The sequence below is a fragment of the Typopeltis vanoorti genome, chromosome 2 (assembly GCF_054136105.1).
Source record: "Typopeltis vanoorti isolate ZY-2024b chromosome 2, IOZ_Tvanoo_1.0, whole genome shotgun sequence".
NCBI classification, from domain to species: Eukaryota; Metazoa; Arthropoda; class Arachnida; order Uropygi; family Thelyphonidae; genus Typopeltis; species Typopeltis vanoorti.
In genome coordinates, this window is record NC_143550.1 from 100,600,748 (window position 1) to 100,622,362 (window position 21,615).

Sequence of the window (21,615 nt, forward strand, 5' to 3'; positions counted from 1 at the left end):
GAAAGTAAAACATCTACATTCAGGCAAATACAAATATGAAATTTATGACAAACATCAGACAGAAGATTAATCATATTTTAACATTTAGGTTTTTAATCGAGTTGATCGTCTCTGGGGATAGGTCAAAGATATCCTTAAAGTCACCTGGATATGCCGTCAGCTCACGTTCCTGCATTATATGGAGAATGGTTTGGGTCTCGGATCCACAGAGACAGTGAGGATTTGGTATCTTGCCCCACTTTGAAAGTGAGTCTCCACATACACCATGGCCTGTACGAATCCTATTAGCCGTCATCAATATATTCCTGTGCAGGTCAAGTCCACATGGTTTTTGAAAGATGTTTATGTAATTACGAACTTCAGGTGATACTGCTTGGGACCACAGTACATCCCACCTACTCACCATACTGTCATTCTGGCTAAGAGGATTATGGGCAGATTTTATGGCAGGTCTTCTGGATTTTAGTCTATTAGATAAAGAATCTGGAATAAATTCATGTATTGGGAGGTTTTGGTTATTTAAAATTCTTTTATATTCACGAAGCAAGGCTTCCTGTCGTCGCAGTTCTGGAGGAGCCATTGCAAGGGTGTACTCCTAATGTAACCCGTTACTAAACGCAGAGTGGAGTTAAGTTGAGCATCTAGTTTATTGACATGGTAACTATTGAGCCAGACAGGAGCACCATACTCTGTTGCATTGTAAACTAGACCCATGGCAGTGCACCGCAGAGTTGTGGCACATGAGTCCCGTATAGTACACAGAGTTTCTGAACTATGTTATTTCTGATGCGAACTTTAGTAGTGATATTAATCATATGCTGTTTATATGACAGAGTTCTATCCAGAGTGATTTCTAGATATTTAGGTGTCGGATTAAATGAAATTAATGTTCCATCAGCACATATCTCTGGTTTTTGATTTGCAACTCTATTATTGAGGTGAAAGCAAGAACATTCGGTTTTACCAGAATTTGGTGCTAATCTCCATTTTTTATAGCACTGCCATAAAGCCGACAGATTATTTGTCAATATTTCTTCAGTTCTTTTTATAGACTTGCTGCTGATCACCTAAGCTAGATCATCTGCATAAGCAAACTTCCTGCTGGCTGTTTCAGGAATATCTGCGATGTAAAGGCTAAAAAGCAGTGGAGCAAACACCGAGCCCTGAGGTAATCCATTTTTAAGCACTCTCTGTTTACTGGTGCTTCCTCCGGAGACTAACCTGAAATATCGATCACACAGTAAGTTGTTTAGGAGATGACCCAATTTTTTACATGGGATGACCTTAAGAAATTTACATGCGAGTCCCTCCCTCCAAATGGTATCGTAAGCTGCTGTTAAGTCAATAAAGACTGCAGTAGTCTTCAGGCATCTTTGAAATCCTGCTTCAATGTAGGTTGTTAAGCTGAGAACTTGATCTGTGCAGCTGCAATCACTTCTGAACCCTGCTTGTTCTATTGGGATACATTCCAAACTTTTATCGCTGATTCTATGCAATATTAGTCTCTCCAACAATTTGTAGGTTGCACTTAAAAGGGCTATGGGGTGAGAGCTTTCAGTTGTCTGCTGGCTTACCTGGTTTTAACACAGCATGATTTTTGTCCTTTGAAATTCTTTAGGAACACGGCCACTTTCCAGTATATCGTTAAAGAACTTAGCCAGCCACGATCTTGCATAAGGTCCACAGTGCATCAGGAATTCATTATGAATATTGTCAAATCCAGGAACCTTCCCCATTTTGATATTTTGAAATGACGAGGATATTTCCTCTTGGGAAAAAGGCAAAGAGAATTGTTGATTCTTTTGAATTACAGACTTCATAGCCTTTAGTTCGCGTTTTACTTCTTTAGCATTGAGACTATGAAGCAGTTCTTCTCCTATCTCAGGATCCTAACTTTCAAGGAATTACCGATACAGGGATTCGCTTTCATTGGACCATCCAGGCATGTATTCTTTTCGGAAGTCCTGAGGAATGTGTATTTTTGCCACTGCTATAACCACTCCAGTGAACCGTGTGTAGTTTTTGTAAGTTGGGGGAATTCTTCTAAGGCATGCGTCTAGTTCTGCAGTGAAGTTTTCCCAGTCAGCTTTTTGGAAATTCCATCTTGGTCTAGGAAATGATGTTATCACTGGAATTTGGGCGCCTAATGAGACAGTGCTGGCTATTTGGAAAAACCTCAAGAATATGTCTGAAAGTCTGGAGAGGCTAATTTTCACTATCAGTAGACACGAATGTCAAATCTGGGTTATATTCCTTATTCCAGGCTCTTGATTTAAAGTTGCCTTTTTCCTTGGCATCAAAAACCAAGTGAAGACAGTGTTGGTCTGTCCATTCAACTAATATTTCCCCAATTTGATCATTCCGATCATATTTCCAAGAAGTATGATGACTGTTAAAGTCCCCAGAGTACACTGTTGGGTGGGAGTATGTCTGTAGAACATCATTTGGCCAAACAGTTGCAGGTGGTTTATATATATTCACAATAGTGATGTCCGCTATTTTAACAGCAATCTTATAGATTTCGTCATCAGTAGATGAAGATATCAGCACAGCATTCTCAATACCATTTCGGACATATGTTATGTTGCCGTACCTATGACTGTAAGTAATCCCCAAAATGTCGTAGCCAGGGATTATTGCTCTAGATTTAACTTGATCTTCAGTTTCAATATGTGATTCTTGAATGAGAAGTAGATCGACGTTGGTTTTCTCTTAGAAGTTTGGAAAGATATTGACATTTTGATACGCTAATACCCTCAACATTTAACTGGCAGATACGGATATTATGTCCAATGTTCCTTATCAGCTGGTTTGAAAAAGAACAGTTGTGAAGGTTTTGAGTTTCCATGTGTAAATATGGTCAGGAGATTGCACAATTGTCTGACCACCAGTTGCTCTAGCTCTTTAGCATAACCCAGGGTGCACCACGAGGAGGCGAGCTAGAATTGCACCCCGCTTCTGCAACAACACCTGACACATAGATAGGCCTATAATTTGATGCTTAAATTCTATCACCTTCCTTATGAAGCGGCACAATCTTGTCCTCCTTCCTTACGAACTTGACCCAGTGAAAGATTCATATTAAAAAATATGTCAAGGCAGGTGTCAACTCCCTGGCACATTTCCTCAGAAGTCACATTCACAAGATTGAAAGACCTTTATGAACTGCTCATTAAGTATCTTCATTATCTTCCATAATCATTCTTTTTTTTGGCTGGCTACATATCGAATGAATTCCTTAGGATTCTTATTGGTTTCATTAGCTAACTGCTGCTCAGACCTCACTTTCGCTACCCTTACGAACCAAGTCACCTGCATTGCCTGGTCTTTGTAATCCACTTGGAATTGGTTATTGCCACTTCTCTTATGCTGCCTCCATAATGCCCTTTTTCTCTGTATCGCATGCTTAATCTCTTTAATCATCCATTTCACACCTACTCTATTTAACCTTCTGACCCTTGGAATACATTTAGACATCCACCAGATAGTTCTTGAAAATCCCCCCAAGCTGCATTGATCTCTTTTCTAGCTAAGCATTCCAAGCTACACCTGCAAGCTGTCTCCTGAGCTCTTCATATCAAAATTAGAGATGTTAATTTCATGTAAATTATGTTATGTTCTTTAATAAATCCACTACAACTCTGAGAGATTCCTTAATGAAACTGAATAACTGTTACAAGAAAGGTATATTAATTTTTATTAATTATACAAATTCTACAAAAATAAGTAGACATGAAAATATCAGCTTTACTCTGAAAGTTTTGAGAAAACTTAGGTCACCAAGTGATAGATGGCATTAACTGCAGAATCATATGAAAAATAATGATATCAGGAAGGAGCCTGATATTATTAACATTCAGGAGGAGTGTGAAAGTAGAGCTACTCTTAGGTGGTATCATCTCTTAAAAAGAATGGAGGAAAACGTTACCAAAACAGGTATTTGATGCTAGGATGCCTAGAAAAGAGATGCCCCTGAGGAATGTCAAGATATAGGTGTATTGATGCAGTTAGAGGTACTTTTGAACACCAAAATATAAGATCTGACAATATTGAAGTTTAGAACAGATAACAGACTGACTTGAAGAAAAATTTTTTTAGTGGGAAGTAAGTAATAACGTGAACTTTTCGTTTACTACTATCATAGTATCCTGTAATTCAAAATTTTGCTATGTAACCTACAAATCAAGAATTTGATGACTGGATAAAAATCTTGCTCCCATGTTGTTGGACAGATGCTAGATGAGCATCAGTTGCACCACAATTTCTTGGCATAACTGAAAGGACACCAACAAGGTTAGAGAGCTTATCAGAACTTCATCTTATTATTTTTCTGATGACCTTCTGGCAAAAGATAAGAGGAGGTATACTGTGGATAATTCATGGAACAGTAAAAGAAAATCTGGTCATCTGGCTGTTGGGCAAAACAGGAGTTGGAGGAGATGACTGATGCAAACAGGCAGAAAATAATAAGATGAAGTTTTGCCCAACAGCCTTCACAAATGACCAGGAGGCTTGGCTTGAGTAAGAGACAAGTTAAGTGCATTTGGTCTTCACAAAGCTTGCTAGATTCGTTTAATATTTTTTGCAATTGTTGCTGTAGCAAGCTGAGTGAAAAGCTTGAGTTTTTAACTTAAATCACTGAGCATATGCTGCATTTTCAGTTTGTACTGCTTTGGCACATTTGTTGGAAAATCAAGAATTGGGAGTTGAATGAAGAGAGTAATAAAGATACTCATCCCAGCACAATAATTTCTATTGTTAAATCAGGGCAAGTGCCTGGATCAAGTGTGCAAAATCAGTAATCTAAGTAGGGAAAGAGGCATAGAAATCTCAAAGGTCATTTGAATCAGCACCACTGCAGTGTCATAGGATACAAGGCGCAGACTAGCATGGAGAAGAATGATGTGTAAAAAAAGTTGCCGAGAGGAAACCTAACATCAGTGGCATATCTGGAGGGAGAGTTGATTAAGAAACTTAAGAGGAGAATGAAGGGGATTATCTAGTAGGTAGGTGAATAATTTGTGTTGCATAAGAATCAACAGCAAGCAGCTTGGTCTGAGAAGTTAGAGAGGGGGAGCCATTTGGAATTATGGACAATGAAATCTTTAAGGAAGATTATCTCGCTGTTAGGGTAATTAGACTATATGTGATCAACTTTCAAAGATAAATACTGAAAATGGGGTAAGCATGGTCATCAGAATTAGGAAAGCGGTAAAAGCAGAAAATGAATGAAACTAAATGAGGTAAGGAAATCATGAGCCAAAGTTACAGGAGATTTCAGTTTGTTAATCTTCGACAAGGAATATCACACACGTTCTGCTCTTCTTATATAGGGCAGCATTATGCATGATGTAACATAGAAAGTTAAGCAAGGTGTAGTCATAGAGGATGCTATTCAAAGTTCAGTAGCGAATAAGAGGTCATGTATGGATGACTGTATGTGGCGATATACACACTGTTAATATTGGTATTGATCTTCTGGATGCTGGTTAAATCTAAGTGGTAGTTGTTTGTTGTTTTTTTACATGGAATTTTTTTTTTTTTGTATCCCTGGATTTTTATTAATTAATTTATTATTTTTCTGGTGTATTAAAACTGTAGGGACACTATAATAAGTAGGGAAGGAATACTTTTAAAGTAGCAATACTTGTCTTATTAGAGTTCCATTTGAGGAAACAGGCTGTACCAGAGGAAGGCAGGGAGACTTAGCTGGAAGAAGCTATATACTGTACATCACCACCTCATTAACAGTTCAAATTGTTACAATCACATGTTTCTTAGAGAACTGAAATATGAGATCTGATAATACTGGAGTCTTGACAAATAAAGATTATTTTGGAGGAAAACATCAATAGGAAGTTAATAATAATGTAAACTTGAAAGTTTATCATAGCATCCTTTACTCCTCTTGAGAAGATAAAACAGTATTGAAAACAAGAGACTGTAATATTAGAAAGGAATTTGACAGTACTACCAGAAAAAAATTGTGGACACAAAAACACACTTGTTGGAATAATTACTTTACTTATAATTAAGAAAATAATATTTTCTAGAAAAACTAGAAAAGCTAGAAAAACAGGCATTTAGTACCAATTAATGTAATTAGCTATGTTCCATTAGACTGAAATGTAAAATCTAACAATACCGAAGATATAACAACCTTAATATAGAAGAAATTTTCTGATAATACCTAGTACTGAGCCAGTAAATTTAATTATATAGTACTGTCATATCGTCCTTTACAACCACTTGATAGTACAGTCATACCCCGAAGTTACGTGGTAGGTGGGACCAACAAAAAGCGCATAAATCGAATTCACGTAACTTGGGGTATAATTTTGCATGTAATTTATATATACAAACATACAATTGGGACCAAAGGTTTACAAAAACACCTATATTTTTTAAGAAATATAATCATAATTGTAGTTTTTCGTACATAAAAAAAGAAAGTTATTTCGATGTCAATGGTTTTATAAAATCTAACAGATTCATCTGACGGCATAAGGTCTTTTTCTTGTCACACAAATTTTCTTCATAGCAAGCTAATGATTTTTTTATTCCTTACCTTGTGGCTACAATTCGTTCCTCGTTAGAATGTATGTCCTCCAAAATCTGTAAACCTTTCTTTTATGATTGTTCTTACTGTGGATTCCTGTAGATCGAACTTCTTTGCTAGCTCACAAATTTTCATTCTGCCTTCAAAATCCTTAATGATGTTGAGTTTTGTTTCCAAAGTCAATGTTTTTCTTTTCTTGCTAGCAGTAGAAGAATCGGACTCACTTCTTTTGGACGACATTATTATTTTTTATGTGATAAAATTTTTATCAAGAACATAACATTAAACACTTGCAAGGTTTTTAGACTATAAAAATCGTGTATGAATGGAGACTGCACGAAACATATCAGTGCTTGTTCACAGCATGTGCGACACTGGCAAATGTGGCCGGCGCTGGAAAGATATGACTAGTGGTGAGGCGTGAAGCAGGGCGAGAATACGTACATAAATGATGCGTAACTCCGGATTCACGTAAGTTGAGGTAGCATAAGTCGGGGTATGACTGTACTTAACAGGAATTGATGATGATATTAATCCAATATCTGGTATCTTTTTAAAGAGAAGCCATAAGTATATAAAGTTGCAGATAACACAAAGTAGGCCTAATAGAATAAACGTAACATGACCAAGAAGATCCAATCCAACCTTGAGAGAGAAAAGGAAAATTCCTTCAATGTCTTAATGTAACATAAGGTTGGTGTTGTTTATTTTATAATAGGAGTACTGACATATTTATTCACTTCCAGCATTCAATCTATTATGAAACCTATATTACATTTTTTATATTACAAGACGAGTTTAAGGCAACACTGTTTGTCACAATACCCACTGTTTTGTTCATATCTTGCATGTATTAAGATCACCTCTCACCCTGTCTGATATGTGTTCTCAAGAAGTATACATGATACTGTGATAGTACTAAATAATTAACTTTACATTACTACAAGCTTTAAACCAACAATTTTCTTCCAAACTGATCTGCTGTTTACTATGATTAAAAATAGTGCAAGATAATATTCTTGAGATATCAGAACAAAACATATTTAACTTCTCAGGCTAAAGGAAACCAACTAACACAGGACATTATCTATACCCAACTTCTCATCACCACCCAGCACAAAAAAAATGGGAATCATCCATTCCTTACATGACAGAGCCTACAGAATTTCCATCAACTTAGATAAAAGAAACCAAGAGCTACAGCATCTTAATTCTGTCTTCCTAAAAATGGTTACAACAGAACATCAGTCAAAAAAAATTCTATTTCGAACTCCAGAGCCAGCCTGGTTGGTCAAGTGGTTAGCGTATCCACTCTCCAGCCAAGAGCTGCAGGTTCAAATACCACCAAGAGCATGGATGTCTGTGACTGTTTTACTAACTGTTTACCATGTGTGCTGCTAAAACCTGTGTCCTGGTGCAGTATGACCTTGATGTCTTTGTGCCATATTAAAAAAAAAAATTAAATAAATATCAAAAACAAACAGAACAGATAAACTAAGAATATAAAGGAGCAATGATTCTCCCATATATACAATCACTCAATGAAAAAATAAAAAGATTGCTCCACCAAAAAAAACTCCACATCTGCCACTTAAAAAACCAGGTGTCTACACTATATAGGACAAACTGACTGCTCTGGAGAGATATGCCAATCGAAACACTTCAAGGACTTGGAAAGAAAACACAAATCAGGGCTGGCAGAACATACAATGGATACAAAACATCTAGCAGATTGGCAACAAACTGAAATGCTCCACATTGATTATCACTTTTACTCAAGATGATAAAGGATCCTCTACAGCATAGGTGGCCAACAGCAGGCCCGCAGGCCACATGCAGCCCATAATGTGCTTTTGTGCAGCCCACGGCAGGATAAAAACTATATTAAATTATATGCATTATCAATTTAGCTATTAGTTTCGACCACAGATTTTCTAATTGATATACTAGTTATATTCATTATTTTTGATGACGGAAACAATTTATATTCTCAACACGGAATCAAAATTGCTTTAAAAAGATTACTCAATTTATAAAATCTACTGCTTCGTTGTGAGAGTTGTAGTAGTGGGAGTGGTAGATTTCTATGTGCTCCAGAGTAATGCATCACTGAAAGTCACTTGCTCTACTCTAGTTACAGTGATCAGTTTGAGACTCAGTTTCACAGTCAACAGTGTTATTGTTGCAGTTTGTGTCCCTTGGTCAGTTACTTCAGCCTTTTGTGTAGTACGAGTAAGAAAAGTAAAATCTGTAAAGAAAACAGGTTATTTCAGGAGAAATGGAAAAATGAATTTCTGTTTATAAACAATAATGACAACAAACCACATTGCCTTGTGTATTTGCAAGTATTGTCTGTACACAAGGAATATTACCTCAAACAGCACTACATACAGCACCATGCTGCTAAATACAGGTAACCCTTGTATAACGCGACTGTTAGTTTCCATAGAAATGCCGCATTATATAAATTGCGTTATGCGAGACTCAGATCACATAGGAAAAAGTAGGGTTAGGTTCCAAAATCGTTTTTTTTTAAAGATTATAAACAATGGGGGTGCTTAAGGGTCAAAGCTGTATAACTCGGAGGACACCTACACATAGCCTTTAAAGGAATGCAGAGAACCGACCAGGGCTTCTGACCTAATGTCCAATCCTCACCTTCTCGTGGTGCACCTTGTTGGGTATCTACATGGATAGTGAACGAACGAGGATGGGCTGGCAATTTGGGATTTAGCCGACCAAATTGTATTCCTATTGGTTAAACCAAAATACAAAATGATGGTACAACATGACAAAATTTCATGCCGCTGGGGTATTGCCCGGTTAAACAAGGCACCTGTTGTTTTCTCCAGGGAACCAGGGCAAACAGCAAAAAGTCAGCTACTGGAACAAATCTGAAAAAACACCCCAACTCAACATCACCAAAGTTCGGTACTATCAACTTAAGAAGCCTGAATGGTAAAGAAATGGAGCTAGCTGAGGAATTAGATAAGTACCAGATCGACATAATAGGGGTAACTGAAACAAAAAAGACAAAAACTGGTGAGATCTTTCTGAGCAATAACTACAAAATGTTATATTCAGGCAATGACAATCAAGGAAAAGAAGGAGTAGCCATAGTATTCAACACAAAATACGAGGCTCATCTTCTTGAATGGCAGGCAGTCTCAAGTAGAGTAATTTGGGCAAATATCAGAATGGGGAACTGGACAATGAGACTTATTTGTGCCTATGGTCCCAAAGAAGGTTCCACTAAGGTAGAAGTGGAGGAATTTTTTGAGTCTCTAGAGAAAGCTACTGACACAATGAAAAGGAAATGATGGTCGTTGTTGGGGGATCTAAATAACAGAGTAGGAAATGATTGTCAGACATACAAAAATGTTTTGGGAAAATCTGGAGAAAAGAGCAAAGCCAATAATAATGGCAAATACCTGTTGCATTTCTGCTCAGGACATGGACTGGTTATTACTAACACCATGTTCCAACATAAAAATGTGCACAAATTCACATGGAGAGAAGAGGCAAGGAATAAGAAAAGTCTCATTGACTATGTTATTGTTGATAGTGATGTTTTCTCCCTGGTGCAGGACACCAGCGTGTACAGAGGATTTGAAATTGGAAGTGATCACTATTTGGTCTTGAACAGGATAAAATTGAATTTCATATTGAAAAGAATAACATGTAAGAAAGTTTTAAAGTGAATAAAAGTTGAGCAGCTCTCAGATGTGAACTGTAGACTAAAATACACAAAGATTATTGAAGGAAAAATGAAACAGTTTGAGAACAGGAACCAAACTTTGGAGATTCAGTGGCAAGCCTTGAAGAAAACCCTGATTGATTCAGCTAGAGTGGCATGTGGTGAAGTTGTCTGCAAGGATAGAAAAATGAGAACTCCATGGTGGACACAGGAAGTTAAAGAGGTAGTGAAGGAAAAGAAGAAAGCATATCAAAAGTTCTTGGCAAATAAGTCAGCTTGTGCTGTTAGAGAATACAGTGACAAATGTAAGAAAGCTAAACTCTGTGTAAAACTAGCTAAACAAAAGTCATGGGAGGAACTTTGGCAAGAACATAGAAAATAAATATCAAGACGGTGGCAAAATATTTTAGAGGTTGTTGAAGAAGCTTAGAAATGGAGGAAAGAGTACTGTAAATAGAGTTAGAGATGATAAAGGTGACATGAAAACAGGAGAAAAAGATATCCTTCAAGTATGGAGTATTTACTTTGAAAATTTGCTAAATGAAACAAGCAGTGATGAGAGCACGATGATAAAAAACACTGACCAGGCATGCAGTCAGGAATACATATCCATACTTGAAGTAGAAAAAGCCATCAAAGGCTTGAAATGTGGAAAGGCAGCAGGAGTAGATGATATTCAACCAGAAATGCTGAAGTATGGTGGCATAAAAGTCTTACAGTGGCTGCACTGCATAGTTCAGAATGCCTTGACACAGAGACGAATTCCAGACGATTGGAGTAGAGCTCTCATAGTACCCATATATAAAAAGGGAAATAAAACTGAATGCGAGAATTACAGAGGTATATCCCTACTGAGTGTTCCTGGTAAGATATATGCAAGTATACTTAAGAAACGGTTGAGAAGAATTGTGGAAGAAAAGTTTGGTGAAGAACAAGCTGGATTCAGGTCAAATAGAGGCTATCAGGATCAGATCTTCACTTTACGACAAATAGTGGAGATAAAGATCTGTATTTAAGTTTTGTCGATTTGGAAAGGGCTTATGACAAGGTGCCAAGAGAGAAGCTATTCAATACGCTATAGTTATATGGTATCAATCGGGCATTATATCAAGCAATACTTAGTCTTTATTTGAGTTGTAAGTCAGCAGTTAGAATTGAAGGAAGTATAGGAGGATGGTTTAATGTTAAATCTGGTGTGAGACAAGGATGTACATTATCCCCACTGTTATTCATTATCTATATGGATGGATCACATTATGAATGAAAGTGGTATTAAATATATCAAAATTGGAGGTGTTAATGTCAGCTCTTTGCTTTATGCAGATGATATTACACTAGTAAATAAATCTGCTACAAGTCTGCAAGATTCTCTGGCTAAATTGAATAACTGTTGTAACAGATATGGTATGAAGGTCAGCAATGAAAAGACAAAGACAATGAAAATAGGTAGAATCATTGAAAATGTCGACTGTGTTGTGAATGGAGAACCTGTGAAACAAGTAAAACAATTCAACTACTTAGGCACAATTTTTAGTGAAGATGGTAAATTAAATATGGAAATAGACAACAGACTCAACAAAGCTAGTATGGTAGGAAGTCAATTGAATAAATTCATATGGAATAAGAGAGAAATTAGTTGGAACACTAAATAAGCTGTATACAAGGCAGTGTTCAAACCAGTTTTAACTTATGGATCTGAGAGCTGGGTCAGAAGTAAAACACCTGACCAAAGACTAGAGACTGCGGATATGAGAGTCCTGAGAAAGATTAGAGGCGTGAACAGATGGCATCAATGGCAATATCATATTAAAAACGAGAATATTAGGAAAGAACTTGACATTGTCAGCATCCAGGAATGCGTTAGCAGAGCTAATCTCAGGTGATATGGTCACTTAAACAGAATGGGCAAAGAAAGATTAGCAAAACAAATGTTCTCTGCCAGGTTGGGCAGAAAAACAACCCAGAGGAAGACCAAGGTATAGGTGGATTGATACAGTACAAAGTGCCTTAGACGATAGAAATATAAGATCTGATAATGTTGGAGTCTTGACAAGTAACAGACTGATTTGGAGGAAAATTGTAGATTGGAAGTTAGCAATGATGTAAATTTTTTATGTAGTACTATCATATCCAGAGAGACCAGGCAGAAACCTTAAAAGAGCAAAAACTCTCATTCAGTACTAAGGAACTTTTGCATCACCAAACTGGAGCCTTTTGGCTCTTTATTTTAGTAAATACTTTTACACACCAACCAAGAATTTGTTTATGAAAAATACACCTCTCTGACATTTCAAGTTCCTTAATAATGAACTAGAGTTTTTGTTCTCTTAAGGTTTCTGCCTGATCTCTGAGGAGAACCAACCAGTTTGAAACAGCTGTCAGGCCAGTGAAACCTTAACAAAATGGACTAATAGAAAGCAAATATATAGACGCTTCGGTGAGGGCCTATGATTTCTAAGTAGTCCTCGCTAAGGCAACTCGTAAATGCTGGCGAGTGTATTCTTGTAAGCTCTCTGATCAACTTGTTTTTATGAAACTTTATGAAACTGAGACTAATTTGTCCAGATTGACCAGTTTGTCCATAATAACATAAGCCACAAGAGCAGGGGATTCTGTAAACTCTAGGATAAGAAAGAGGACGATATTTGTTTTTAGGTGAGATAAGGAATGTATGAAGCTTGTGAACTGAGCAGAAAGCGACTTGTATGTTAATCTGTTGAAGTAATCTTGCTATTTTTTCCGACAGTTCCTTAACATATAAATACAAATTCTGGTGATGTCTTCTTGAGGCAGATTAGGATGATGGCCATAATTATTGATTATGTTTTCAATAGCTTTTGCATTATAACCATTAAGTAATCAAGGTAGTGCTGATAATAAACAGATCTTTGTTTAGAAGAGAATCTGTAGAACAAATAGTATGAGCTCTGTGAACTAAAGATTTCATTGCACCATATTTCTGACAAGGTGAAGTTAAAATCTAGGTATTTACCAGTATGAGTTGGTTTTCTATATACTGAGGTATATATACCGCTTATATCTCAATTTTTAACAACGTTTTTTTTAAGTTAACTGCACATCAATAAGTTAAAAGCAGTTTAAACGTTGTCTAGTATACTGATATTTAATGATCTGGCTAATTTCTCTCTTATTCCATATAAATATATTTAACTCGAAATACTGATACAATTCCATATGGTTTCTTAGTGTAAGAGGCTTCATGCTCTTACAGTGGTTCTTAAGCTGTGAGATAATACTATTCTCCCACCCTCAAGAGGAATTAAACCATTTCTGGGGGGGTTGGGAGTGAAGCACAATGTAATGGTCACTATTATTGTTTATTTTTGAGCACAAATCCTGCATGTAGTCAAATATTCCATCCACTTATTTCAATACAATATAGCACTAAAAACATTTGCAACTTCCATGTATAAAATATCTGTCTGCTATTTTACTTTTAGTTTGGTTTGAAGTATAACTGTACTATTCAACAAACTGTAAAAACATCCTAGTTTTACTATAATAAAATACATGATAAGAAAACTATAGGTCAATATTGTTTTATGAAAACACAGGATATGCAAGAATTTTTTTTAAAAGAAAGGGAACATTTCTGTAAAAATTTTGAAATGATTAATGTGCAAAATAAAATGATTCATTTTGCATATATCATTGATAAACAACTAAAACACGCAATTTTTATCCAAATTTTTTTTTATATATTGCTGATTTTCATGCCATATTTGTTAAAGCACTTATTCGATTTAGTTAGGGACTCTTGCAGGACATCTGTTGGATTTTTTAGGACAATGACAGTCATGATAACTTAGCAGACAGCATTTCCATTGTTGATATAAACAATACTGAATTCCTTTAAATAGTAGATGAACTGGGTGATGACCCAGTGTGTGTGTCTAGCACCTTGCTCACCAGAAGTATGAAGAAGCTAAAAATGTTAAATGCTTGGTCTCTAAAAAATTTTCAGATTACTGAACCCTTAGCCCATGGGTGGATTCACATTAAAAATAAATAAATATATATATATATATATATATATATATATATATATACAGGGTGTTCGGGATAAATTTGACATATTTATAATTAATTATATTTTTCCGTAAGTTACATGTATTAACACACACTTCTCTTCATTTAAAAGTTTGGACCCTTCTTCATTCATATACAAGATGTCAGAAAGGATGGATAGCTGGAACCCACCTGAATCATGGAAGAGAATAACTTGTATCATGATGATTTGTGCCCGCCATCAAAATAAGGATATTACGACTGCTGCCCAATGCTCCCTGAATACAGTAAAAACAATCAGGCATGAACTAGAGACTTGCAATGGTGACTACGAGGATGTAGCAAGAAGAAAGATCCCTAGCAGATGATCTGATTGCGTTCGTACAGCAGAATTCCTCGCAAATCTGCAGGAACAGGTGTTGAAGAACCCTGGCATTGGAATTCGGGCTTTGTTCGTGGAGTTGCTAACTGTAGTCAAGCCCTGGATAACAAGGGTAGCCAATGGTAGGCCGTATGTATGGCAGCAGGATTCGGCCCCTTGCCACACCTCTGGGAAAAGTCAAAAATGGTTGTCTGAAAATTTCTACGACTTCACCAGTCCAAATGTTTGGCCTCCAAACTCCCCAGACCTTAACCCCATGGATTATTTTGTATGGGGCGCAGTTGAAAAAGACACCAATCGCACTTCCAGTAATACAAAAGCCCAGTTAATGGATAAAATTAAAACAGTTTTTGCGGCCCTTCCCAGGGAGACTGTAGCATCAGCTTGTTCGAGGTTCCGAAGCAGAATTGAAGCTGTGATCGATGCTAATGGTGGTTATTTTGAGTAAATCTTGTTGATAGTATTGTAATTAACTCTGCCTGTAATGTTTTTTTGTCAATTCATTAAATTTAATAGATACAAAGAAGATTTTCTTTTTCCTTACGAAACTGTCAAATTTATCCCGAACACCCTGTATATATATACATATATATACACACACACACACACACACACACACACTGCTTGGGAAAAAAAGTTAATGGACACTTCCATGGCCAAGGTGCACTGTGCCATGTAATGAGTTGCATGTTTAAAGCCAGTATAAATTGAAGGAATATGATGCTCCCAAGTCAGTGCAACTGCGTCTGGGTGAAATGGCTGCAAGAAGGGAACTGAGGAAGTTTATTTTTCACTTGGTTAGACTATAATAAATTTAGTTTAATCCTTTATCCAAGTGTGAGCAAACAAAGTTTGCGCCTGAAAGTATCTTCAGGACTGGGGTAAGGCAGTACAACACCAGGCAACTTGTTGCAAAGGTGAAGCAAGATAACATAGCTTACTCCACCTTTGCAACGAGTTGCCCAGTGTTGTACTGCCTTACCCCAGTCCTGAAGATACTTTCAGGTGCAAACTTTGTTTGCTCACTCTTGGATAAAAAAAAGGAAAAAAAAAGGATTAAACTAAATTTATTATGGAACTGAGGAAGTTTGTAAGAGGCATGTTTGTGGTGCCATGAACACTTAACTCTGAGAGGTATCTGAATATTTTGGACAATACAATGCTTCCTACTTTGTGGAGTTTCTACAGAAATGATCATTGTCTCTTTCAGCAAGACAATGCACTGTGTCATAAGACTGCTGCTATAAATGTGTGATTTTTGGACATGAATGTCACCACACTTGATTGGCCTCTACAGAGTCCTAATCTCAATTTTTGCACATATCATTGATAAAACAACTAAACACACAATTTTTATTCAAAAATTCTCTTTTATATTGCTGATTTTCATGCCATATATTTGTTAAAGCAATTATTCGATTTAGTTAGGGACTCTTGCAGGACATCTGTTGGATTTTTTAGAACAATGACAGTCCAGTTCAACCCTAGTGAACATCTGTGGGATGAATTGGAGCATCAGGTCAAGGAACGTCTGCCCCACAACCTCATTACATTCCTACCAAAAGAATGGTCCAAAATTCCCAATGATCACTACTGTACATTTGCAAAAAGTATGCCCTGTAGGACTGTTGCAGTCATCGCAATGAAAGGAGGTCCTACATCTTATTAAGGTGGGTGGCCATGGCTGTTTGTTACTCACTCTATGGTGTCCACTGACTTCTTTCCAAGCAGTGTATATTATATATATATATTTTTTATTAAGTATATTAAATATATATATATGATTACATTATGGATTTTCTCTATAATACTGATTGAGGCCTATGGAACATTCCATATTGTATGACTAGAAAAATTAACTATGAAACATCTCATATTCTTTACAGATAAAAACTAATTTATCAAAAGAGACTAAATTTATAGCTTTCTCTCCTTTCATAAATGGAATGACAATCAGAACTTACTGACAAGGGTAGAACAGTTGCAGTTCATGATAAAAAAAATAATATTATAACTCCATCTTAAAAAACCTAAAACAATCTCAGATTAATAAACTTTGTTTATTAATCTGAGATTGTTTTTTGAATTGAGAATGAAGTTCAGCTATGGAATCAGGTACATTATATTAGGAATACAAAGCTGTATGGTCTGTCTGAGATGCATAAAGCAAATGATCTACTCAACCAGCTGCTGATTCTATAATCAGTCCTGTTTATTAAATTGGCTAAATATCTATCCTTTCAATACTAGTTATTCTTCTCCATATATGAAAAACAAGATATTTCTAACTTTAATCAGGTTGGATATAGTCAATTTTTTTTTAATGAACATCTACTGTCTGATACTCTAGAACTATTCTACAGAAAGACTTTCCTGCAGACATTGTTAACCTGTTTGATTTTGCAATCAATGTAGGATACCTCACATGCTAGCAAGTTTCATAAACTGATTAAAGAAACAGCAATGGGTACTCCAATCTCACCCACCCTCATCAACTACTGCATAAAGCATGTTAGGTAACACATCTTAATCACTTTATAAAGAGTTGTGAACTCTTCATAAGTAGACAAGTCCATCACAAAATTCAATTCAGAGTGTAGAGAACAATCAGTATCTTCCCTTATTAGATCTTTTAATTCTAAGACAACCAGATAGCAGCATTCAGTTTTCTGTCTACAAAAAGAAAAACAGAACCAGTTATTATCTAAATGCTTGTTCATCAGACCCACATCTTAGGTTACCACAGACATCCTTCTAGAAGAGGTACTTCAATTCATTAAATACACTTTCCTTTCTTTCTAATGGTTATAACTCTCAACTTATAGAAAAGATAATAAATAGCTATGATCTGTGCACTCTCCTCAAGGTCTTCTTAAGAAGACTGAAAGAATCTTCTTCTTCTTCTACGCGTTATTCCCGCTTCCTATGCAGGGTCCGCGTGTCACTTAGATGCGACTTCTTGTTAGTACTACTTCCAACCGACCCGTCACCTGGTCTGCCGCTGGGAGGAGGGGATATATTTTTGACTGTAGAGGCGTATGTTCACGGGGCCGGTTTGCCTGTTTGCAGGATGAAAAACGCCAGATAAACTGGCGGAAAAAACCCTACTGACCGCGCCCAAGACCGGCTAACTTGGCTATGCCTGAGGAAGATCCTCAAATTCTTCACGTCTACAACGGGAATCGAACCTGGGACACTCCTTCCCCAGGCATATGGTTGTGAAGCGCAAAGCCACTAGGCTAACCACGCGGTTCTTAAGAAGACTGGAAGAATGCATAGTTTATATTCCATATGTTCAAAGTTTATTAGAAAAATAAGCAACTTCACATGCTCCTAAACCAACTTGATTACTATCCTATACAGGAGTCTATCAGGTACTTTATTTATGTGACCTACTATATCAATTTCTTCAAGCCACAGGGCTCACCAGAACAAAATAAAAACCTTGATGCAGAAACCAAAGTACACTGTGTAGCTCTGCTACACAAACCAAACTTAAACAGGAATTACTGTTTTCAACTTTCCCAGTTCTGGGAGATAGCATTGTTAAGCAATCTACACATATAAAAAAAAAAGGGGGAGGGGGAATTAAGTACATAATTACTCAGCCATTATTCTTTGGAATAAAGACAATAGGAGCTCAGCAAGCTCTCCTTTCTGTACTTTGTAATATTGTTCTATTCTACTTGCTTTTAACATAAAGATGACCAAAACCTGAGTGAAAATTTTGTTTGGAAAAAAAGAAAAGTAATTATGTAAGTCAAATTAATTTAATTGTTACAGTGTTCTTTTTCCTTATATATTTTTCTTATTCAAATTTGATGGATTATGAATTTTGTTATTTCCTTATTCATAATAACTATGCTTAAAAGTACAACTTCTCTGAAATGCAAGAGAGTTATAAAACTATATATTCTATTCACAGAAAATAATAAAAATAAGCAAGATTACCTTTGCTATAGATTCTTTTTCCAAATGAGCACGAGATCCAACTACAACTACATTATCATTCTGAGAAATATAAAAATTATAAGATCGTCTGATTTTCTTATACATTAAACAAAAAAAAAATTCATTGTTATTCATATTCACTGACATTGATATTCTGCACTACTGAATATCAATATTTTCGACTGAAAATTTTAATTTCTATTTAACAGTTCACTAAAATCTATTGTATAATAAATCACATAAAAAAATGTATCTTATATAATTTCAAAATATTCTATAAACGTCCAACATATCTTAACATAGAAAGTTACATAATATGTAATTAAACATCTGCATATAATTGTAATGTAATGTAATGTAATGCAATTAACTGCATATCACTGCCAGTCAATATAAATTTCGACAAAAGAGCATGAAGACAGAAGTGGAGGGGGATATGCACAGTGACAGAGAAATTGATAAGAATTGCTGTTTCGATTTATTTACAATTCAAGATAATGCAATAGGGCAAGTCTCTAATGTATTAAAGCATCTATGAATTAAAGCGAGGTATAGTAACAAAATACATATAGATACGTATGTTAAAGCGAGAGCGAGATATAGTAACTGACACTGAAAGAAAAATAGCAGCGGCCTTGTTTTTTACAAGACTTAAATTTTGATTTTAATCATTTCATGAAATATGTGAGGTGTGCTATATGTATTCATTAGATTACATCAATAAATTATGGATTTATTAAGGCAAATGGAAGGAGGGTGTGTGTGTGTGTGTGCAAAGTGTGATTTGAATGGAGAGTTGATGGCAGTAACATATTGGTGAAATAGTAGTGAGAATGCAACGAGAAGAACTGCTCATCTGATAGCAAAGAGATACTGTAAATGAGCGGTGGAGGAGAAGAAAGTTTTCATAAGTGAACAAGCAATCTGCTGAACGAAACAATCGATGGTAGCAAGAATGATGCAAGCAATATGAATGTAGTGAAAGTCACAAGAAGTGAATGTAGTGTAAATGTGGTAAATGACAGGGCAGGGTGAAAATGGAGCAGGTATCAAAAGTATGAGGGGGAGCAACAATAGGAAGGTTAACTGGACTATGAAAAGTAGAAAAAATGCAAAGGAGTCGACTGTACTGGTTGGAACAAATGACTTGCAATGAAGTGTGAATAAAGTAGTGCATGATTTGCAAGTGTTGCTAGAGACAGTGAAGCGAAAGAATGTCAGAAGGAGAATTGTGAGTGTATGTTACCAAAGTATGATAGTACAGAGCTGAGGAGAAGAGCAAATAATGAATGGCATGATAGCTGGAATGTGCAGGCAGAGAGGACTTGTGTTTGTTGATTCATGGGATAAATTTGAATGTAGGAGGACTGTTTATTGCAGATGGTCTGCATCTGAGTGAGAATGGGTGTGAAGCTGGATAGATTGTTGATGAGAGGAGGGGAGCGTATAGCCAGTCAGAAAAATGAACACTAGATGGAGGAGGGGGGGGGCATGAGTGTAAGATACCAAAATTGTAAGATAAGGAACAAAGATAGGGATGACTTTAATGGGACCAACAGTCAAATTACTGGAATGATGGGAGAAGAAATTGTGGGAAGGAAAGGGGATGCATGGGAAAGCTACTGTGCTAATACACCAATGCAAAGAGTATTAGGAATAAGGATGCAAAGTTTGTGGCCATGATACAGCTAGTCAACCCACAAATCATTGGTGTCAATGAGACACAGTTAACAGATGATGACATGCTCATGAGAATAGAATGTGATGATTTCAGCATTTTTAAAAAGACAGAAAAGATAAGTGGTGGGATACTACTGATGATTTCAGAACAGTTATGTCTTAAGGTGGAACATGAAGAAAGCAATAATGATAGTGGCTTTGAGGATATTTGGCTCAAGATTGAAGTTAGCAAAAATTGTGGATATTTAGTGGAATGCTACAACAGGTCAGGGAATGCTGAGGGAGATGATTCTGAAATGTTCAGACAGATGAGACTGATAAGCTACAGAAAAATAATAATGGATGACTTTATTGACCGGAAGCATGAAATATCTTGTGTGAGTAAGGAGATCAAATTTCTTGAGTTTCTAAGGAACAATTATCTTATGAAGCATGTAACTGAAGCAACACATGGAACTCGAGTGTTAGATTTAACAACATCTCATATAGTGGTCACCACAATGCTACCAGTTAGGGAGCATGATCATGTTGTTTTGATGTGGGGAGTGGATAGCCAGATATGAGTTTCATGAAATATAAGATATATGTGTGGAATTACTCAGCAGAAGACTATGATAAATTAATGGAACATATTGGTGATGTGCAGTAACTTGATTAATTGAAAGGAAGAGGATTCAATGGGAATCAATTTGGTCTGAAATCAATTTACTTATGGCAATATTAGATTGCATTCCTAAGGATAGGAACATAAATAAAGTAGGAGCAGAATGGATGAATGATGAAATTATGTTGGAACTTCTGAAAAAGAGGATATTATGGAGGAGGTATAAAGAACAGGGTACCCATCAGTAGCTTGATGAGTGTAAGGTGCAAGCTAGGAAGGTGACATAAGGAAAGAGAAATTGGCATGTGAAAAGAGATTGGCTGAAGCAGCAAAGCAAAACCACAGAATATTCTATAGTTATGTTGCTAGTAAAAGAAAGGATAAATATGGAAGAGTGACTAGTTGCTATAGATGGAACAAGAGTCACATCTGCTGAAAATATGGTGGAAATGTTTAATGAGTATTTTGTTAGTGTATTTCATGTGTGGGGGGTGGGGACTAAGAGTAGTGTTGAATAATAATAGGAAGGAGGACAGAAAACTGATGGTTCAAAAATGGGAAGTGTTTAGAATATTAAGTAACCTTGATGTTAATAAGGCTGTGGGAGTGGATGGTATAATCACCACATATATAAGGGAATGTGCCTGGTTATTTTTTTTTTTTTTACCTGGTTATTCAACAGGAACAGTCCCAGAAGGGTGGAAAGAAGGAAA

The 21,615-nt window shown here is 36.2% G+C and overlaps 1 protein-coding gene across 1 annotated transcript in view; it reads right to left on the minus strand.

Annotated features, from left to right (window-relative positions):
* wol (Dolichyl-phosphate beta-glucosyltransferase wollknaeuel) overlaps positions 1-21,615 on the minus strand; it is a 172,075-nt gene that overhangs the window by 78,068 nt on the left and 72,392 nt on the right. Inside the window, exon 6 of the mRNA XM_090412410.1 lies at positions 18,619-18,678. Within this exon, the coding sequence (XP_090268536.1) occupies positions 18,619-18,678 (60 nt within the window). The remainder of the gene's footprint in view (positions 1-18,618; positions 18,679-21,615) is intronic.